This window comes from Miniopterus schreibersii (genome assembly GCF_964146895.1).
Source record: "Miniopterus schreibersii genome assembly, chromosome: 20".
Lineage (NCBI taxonomy): Eukaryota > Metazoa > Chordata > Mammalia > Chiroptera > Miniopteridae > Miniopterus > Miniopterus schreibersii.
The window spans coordinates 11,134,630-11,141,057 of record NC_138122.1 but is presented as its reverse complement, the minus strand read 5'-3'; the positions used below and the strand labels follow the sequence as shown (position 1 = coordinate 11,141,057).

The 6,428-nt window shown below is 46.0% G+C and overlaps 2 protein-coding genes across 6 annotated transcripts in view; one reads left to right on the top strand and one right to left on the bottom strand.

Annotated features, from left to right (window-relative positions):
• The first annotated feature begins 1,385 nt into the window (after positions 1–1,385).
• Positions 1,386–6,428, top strand: part of HYLS1 (HYLS1 centriolar and ciliogenesis associated) — an 11,515-nt gene continuing 6,472 nt past the window's right edge. Inside the window, exon 1 of one of the 2 annotated variants that reach the window (XM_081122943.1) lies at positions 1,386–1,489. The gene's annotated coding sequence lies outside the window, so the exon portion shown is untranslated. The remainder of the gene's footprint in view (positions 1,490–6,428) is intronic. The other variant, XM_081122945.1, reaches the window with a different exon arrangement.
• Positions 5,760–6,428, bottom strand: part of PUS3 (pseudouridine synthase 3) — a 10,449-nt gene continuing 9,780 nt past the window's right edge. For all 4 annotated transcript variants that reach the window (XM_081122941.1, XM_081122940.1, XM_081122939.1 and 1 more), the window contains one exon: positions 5,760–6,385. In XM_081122941.1, coding sequence (XP_080979067.1) covers positions 6,075–6,385 — 311 coding nt within the window. In that variant the 3' untranslated portion in view covers positions 5,760–6,074. The remainder of the gene's footprint in view (positions 6,386–6,428) is intronic.

Below are 6,428 nucleotides of genomic sequence, written 5' to 3'. Positions count from 1 at the left end.
TACTGTGGTTATGTTTTTAGAAGGTCCTTAATAAATTTTTTAAAGGAAGCAATTTGGTTTGCAAGAATAGTATTTTCTGTTTGTTTATTTATTTATTATTAACCCTCACCCAAGGAAAATTTTTTTCATTGCTTTACAGAGAAGAGTGGAATGGAAGGAGGAGAGAGAGAAGAGAAGCATCTATGTGATCGGTCGCTTTCCGCAGGATCCCTGACCAGGGCCGGGATCGAGCCTGCAACCGAGGTGGGTGCGCTGGGCCGGGATCGAACCCGGGCCCTTCAGTGGGCGGCCGGCGCTCTAACCACCGGGCGGCGCCCCCGGGCCCGACGGGGCCTGTTCCGGGGCCTTGGTGCCGGCTTCTTGCCCTGGGCCAGGGGGTTCCGGGGAGCCCTGAGGGTTATCTCATCTGGGCACGGGCGGAGGGTGAAGTAGTCCCCCCAAAACAAGGGCTGGGCTGCGCACAAGGTGCCGCTTGAAATCAAGCTGTGATAGAGGACAGGTTTTCAAAGGTCAGATTTTAACTTAAAGCCTGAGAAAAGGAGCCCGTGAGGAGAGCGGTGAGTGTGTTGAACGATCAGAGCAACAGGTATAAGAAAACTGTTTGCTCTGGTTTCTAAGGCTGGAGATTCGGTGCCAAAGCAGCAGCCGCGCGCGCAGGAAATGGCCAAACCTGGATTTGGGCTGTTTGTTCACGAGGAAATAAAAGAAAAGAACCGTGCGCGCTAAAGGAGAGCTAGGATATTGGAGACCTAGGAGCAGGGTCCTTCGCGTCGTCACAACCTACTTCTGTCATTTTCGCCTTTGTTTTTCTTTCCTCTCACAAACCCAAAGTGCCTTCGAGATGTAAGGCAAAGGCCCTGCGACAAAGGGGGAAGAAGACGGAACAGAGCCTCGGGGAAGCCTCCCCGCCCGTCCGAGCCTTCGTACAGAGCCCGCGCGTCGGCCTCGGGAGGACGCGCCGGGGCGCAGAGGCCGGATCGGGGTCACGGCGCCGACAGCGCCAGGGGCCCCCCTGAGGCCGGGACCCACCGGCCGCGCAGAGTCGGGAGGGGTGAAACCGATTCTGCGAGGCGGGCGGAGCGCTAAGGCCGCCTCTCCGGGAACCCAGCCGCCGCGCCGTCGGCCCTCCGCGTCCCGTCGGCCTGGCAACCGAGCGACGGTTCGCGAGTCGCGCTCAGAAGCCGCGGGACTCGGACGCTCCCCAGGCCACGCTCCGAATCCCGAACTCCTCCCCTCCTGAGGGGAGGGCCAAGGAAAAACATAAACCAATCAGAATGTAGAAGTGGAAGGCGTTTACTCTCGAGACCAATAGGAGGGCTGAGGGGCGTGGCCGAGGCCGCCCGTTGGTTCTTGTGATTTAAACCTCGGCGTCCGGCGGTTAGGGAGGCTTCCGTGCGTGAGTGGGCAGTGCGCCTGCGCAGGCTGCGCGACCCCAACCGACACCTGCGGGGCTGAGGGACTGCGCGGCGAGCGGACGTCGGCGGGGCCGGTAAGCGGGACGGATGGGAGCGGAGGAGTGGGGCCCCGAGGGCGGCCCCTTTGCTTGGGGGAGGTCGGGGCTGAGTACGCGGAGTTGGTTTCGCGGCCTGGGTACCAGTGCCCTGCCGCACAGTCCGGGGCCGGGACGAACCCACCGCCGGGGTACGCGACCCTGAGCGGCCGGAGCCCCGGAGGTCACCGTGGCCCCGGCTTAGCGAGGTGACGCCGAGGGGACCGAAGGCCTCTCACTGTGCAGCCACACCTCCTGTGAACTGACGGGTGTAACCGTGCGAGAAGCTCTTTCCCCGCCGTGTTCAGGTAGAGGGTGAAATGCAGCCCCACAGCCCTACCCTGGAATGAAAGTGAACCCTTTTTTCCTGATGATAAAAATTACACCACCTCATTGTTTTTATAAATAAATCAAGCAGTATTAAGTACGCGTGAAGAAGGGCAGTAAGTACCCGAAATTCCACCGTCCAAGAGAACCCTTCCCATTTGGGTCTACTGCGGAGGTATTCGCTGTGGGTGTATACTTGCATGAGTATCCTTATAAAACGTGTTCGATGAAATTGTACATTTTAAACATAATAAAGCACATCCACTTAAAAGGCAGGTCGTGCCTTAGCGGTATTTTAGGAATGCGCGTCCGTCAGATGGGGAGTGCGTTACTTTTAGTGCATGCGTGGTACCTCCTGCCGCGGCGGCGCCGCACCGTGTACCGTATATTCTCTAACCGGTCTCCCGATGATGGGCATTTGTTTTTCCAATTTCTTCATCATCATCGGATAGCACGGTACTGGTCCCTCGTACCTATACTTGTCTGCATTCTTACCCAGTTTGTCTCCTTAGAATAATTCTTGGAAGTGGGCGATGGCTTAGAAGTCACGGTACGATTTAAACTCTGGTTCGTCCTGTCTGACTGCCCCCTGGAAAAATCGGTGCCCCCACCCCGCCCACTCACAGCCGGAGGGTGAGGCTGCCGGGGCCTCCGCACGCTGACCGGCACTGGGTAGTGGGGACTTTCTACCCATCTGGAAGGATGCCCTGATGTTTTTATTTGCATCACTAATGAGATTAAACATCATTTTCTATGTTTATTTTTTGGTAAATCGCCTCCTGTCTTTTCCTTATTTTCTGGCGCGTGTACCTTTTTATTGGCTTTCTAAGAGGAATTTGAATTAGCGATTTTGAACCTGGTTCAGATATTTCCCCCAGTTTGTTGTCTCTTTCCATTGATCAGTTCTTTCTGAGTGTTTTTTGTTTTGCTTTGTCCTAATACTGTGGTTCTTTAAGCTGCATGTGTACATCCCCAGAGGTAGAGGAATTTAACTCTGCAGTAGCCTCCCAGTAATGGTTAGAATCTGAGTCCTGACCCAGCCTCCCCCTTCCACCCTCGACGTCCTGTCACTTGAAACTAGCTAAGCCTGGGATGCAAATCACTTAAGAGTCTTGAAGAGAAGGCACTTTGGGGTATTTTGGTTACTATTGTCTGTAATTCTTGTCCTGGCCTATGCTTTCTCTGCTCGCCTGTGCTCAGTTGTAACAGGGGAGACTGGCAGGACATACAGCGACCTCCCTCTCCGTTTAGGAGGGTCGTCCTGAGCCTAGGGCTGGCCCTTAAAGGCAGGAGAGGACAATTTAAGATGAATGTGTATATATATAGTAATTTTACAAAACATAAGGTGTTCTAGCCTCTGTATAAAAGTTTCCTCCTAAGACAAAGGATTATCAGGTCTTTATATTAGAAAGAGTTTCTTTTTAATATAAAGAACCGACAGTTACCTGTGGTGGACCTTACTGAAGTTTAGATTTTATTATTTGCAGACACCTGTCTTCATATGTTCAAAAAATAGGAGTGTGCTATAATTTGAATGCAAATAAAGTAAGATGCTAATCACTGTTATAGCAGCACTTTTCAACTTGTATGCAGCAGCGCACTGGTGTGCCGCACGAATGTTTAAAACACTCATTACCTATTTATTTTTAATTTTATTTTTGTTTAAAATATTACAGATGTCCCTTTTTCTCCCCAGTGACCCATTCCACTCCTTCCCTTCCCACTCCCCACCTGACTATTTAGTCAGGGGCAGTGACCTCTTTTCCCTTAGATTGTGAAATAATAAATGCCAGCAGCCAACACAGCAATAGCCGTCCAGTGTGAATGAATCAAAATTATGCATTTTTTTGGTCACATCAGCAAAAAATGTATTTTTGGTGTGCTGCAGAATTTTAGTTGTTAGTTTATGTGCCATGGGATGAAAAGGGTTGAAAATGGCTGCTGTACAGTATAGAACACAAAAGAATCTCTGGCGTTAGTGTCGGGACTCCTCCTCACCCAGAGTCCTATTCCACTTCTGTCCCTACTTTATTCTCTGCTCATCTTTTTAGTAGGTAGGTTTGTATTGCATGAACATTGCAGTGATGTGATACTTCTCACAAAGCTCCATTTTGTTTACATATATTTAGTGGTATATAAAATCTCACTGAAAGTTCAAAACCTATTGAAATAATTCCTGCCATTTTGTAATGAGGAAAGTAAGGCCTAAGCCCTACTTTACTTCTAATATTTATTTAGTCCCTACCATGGGTCAGAGACTTTGGAATTTATACGGACATTACCTCACATAACTGCAGTAATTCTGCAAAGTTTACAGTTTGGGACTTCTCACTTGCTTCTCCTATGATGATTGTCCTGAGTTGTTTTCTATGGCAGCTACCCAAAATAATGTCACTAAAAGCTTATTCTAGATTTGATAGCATAACCTAGTTAAACTGGAAATGATCTACTTAAGACCTAAGACCCTGATCCTCTACTCTTTGCTTCTATAAACTGTCCCAAGCATGACATTTTAGTTTGTGCTTTTTGTGCCATGTATCATTTCTTTAGAGTTGATTTTTAAAAATAAGGAGTAATTTATTTTAATTTTTCTTTTTAAAAAATTTTATTGATTGATTTTAGAGAGAGAGAGGAAAAGGGAGAGATAGACATTGATTTATTGTTTCACTTATTTATGCATTCATTAGTTGATTCTTGTATGTGCCCTGATAGGGGATTGAACCTGCTACTTTGGCATATTAGGACGATGCTCTAACCAACTGAGCTACTGGGCCAGGGCTTTTTTCTTCTTCTTCCAGTTACAGTTGACGTTCAATATTATTTTATATGTTTCAGTTGTACATCATAGTGGTTAGACAATTATATAATTTGCAAAGTGATCCCCCTGATAATTCTAGTACCCACCTGGTACCATAGTTATTACAATGTTACGGACTATATTTCCTATACATCCCCTTGACTATTTTGTAGCTTCTTAATCCCTTCACCTTTTTTCACCCAGTCCCCCCACACCCTTCCCATCTCGCAACCCTTAGTTTGTTCTCTGCATCTGTGAATCTCTGTTTTGCTTATTTTTTTAGATTCTACATATAAGTGAAGTCATATGTTATTTGTCTTTCTCTATCTCACTTATTTCACTTGCAAATGGTAAGATTTCATTCTTTTTTATGGCTGAATAATATTCCATTGTGTGTGTGTGTATGTATGTATGTATGTATGTGTGTGTGTGTATACAAATCTAGTCTAGGCCATCAATTTCCTTGATTACTCCAACAGCCGCCTATTTGGTCCTACTGTCTTGCCCTCTTCCAGTCCACAGTGAACACAGAGCAATATTTGTGCTACACAATTCTGGCCTTTAATTTTTTTTTTCCAGAGGTGCCTCAAAATAAAAACCTAAGCATTTTTAGAAGGTCTGCAAGGCTCTACAGACATGACCCTTGCTTACCTTTCTAAACTAGACAAATGTGATCATCTTTAACTCTTTATACAATCTGCATCTCTGCCTTAGACACACTAAAGCTCTGCTTTGTCTCCACTTCAACTGGCTCCCAATTGTTCTACAAGATTTAGCTTGGATCTCTCTATAAGAGCTTTCCTTAAACCACTAGCCAGGGTTGGTAAACTGCATGGCCAGTTGGCTAACAATGTTTTCTGCATGTGTAAAAGGTTGGAAAAAGAAAGAATATACAGCAGAGACCATTTGTGGCTCACACAGCACTACACTGATAAGCTTCGTGAGAGATGCTGTGCCTCATTCAGTTAGTTCGCTGTCAGGTAGGACTGTGCCTGGCACTGCACCAATTTATCAGATAGTTAACTGACTAAATTTAATTTTTTAATTTGTCCTAGAAAACAAAACACCTGATCAGGCATGCTCTTTATGCAAATTCAGATGGGTAGTGAATATCTCGTTTGCTTTTAAAAAGGACAGCACAACAAATTAGACACTTGCAGGACTGGGCTTTAATAAATTTGAACGCGAGGCACAGGTCTCCAGGTATATATAAATACATCTCCATTTTACATCTGCTTTTTGCTTCTTCCATCAATCCTTTTGGACAGGAATGAGAGAATGTTTGATCTTCTGTTCAAGCAAGAACTTCCTTAAATGGGGCCTGTGATCTTTTTGGTTTTCTGTTTTTTTAAGAGCTGATCATTGACTTCTAGGACTTACTGCAGTAAATACTATATTCCCTTTCTGCCCACCTACCATTTGCTAGTTGTTGCCTCCTAGATCCTGGTGAGTTTTCTGTGGTTAAATGATGCTTTTAATTTCTGTATCAACACAGACTCTCTTTGTTGGTTTCTCTAAAATAGTATTTTCTTCCTCTAGTGTGTCAAAACATTCCCTTTTGGCTTTTATTTCTGTCTCATTGAATAAACGTGGGTACTCAATGCGTCCCCTACGTACACAGTGCTGGATCCGGGATTCCAATCCTTGGCATTTAGGACGATCCATTAGGGGCTTATATGTGCGCATTTTCACTCCTTCTACAAAGGCACTGGTCTGCTTTACGATAGAGGGCTTAACATTTCTCCATTCTATCACTTCATCCGTCTTTGTTCCTATAATATGTACAATCAATCATTACATGGATACTTCACCACA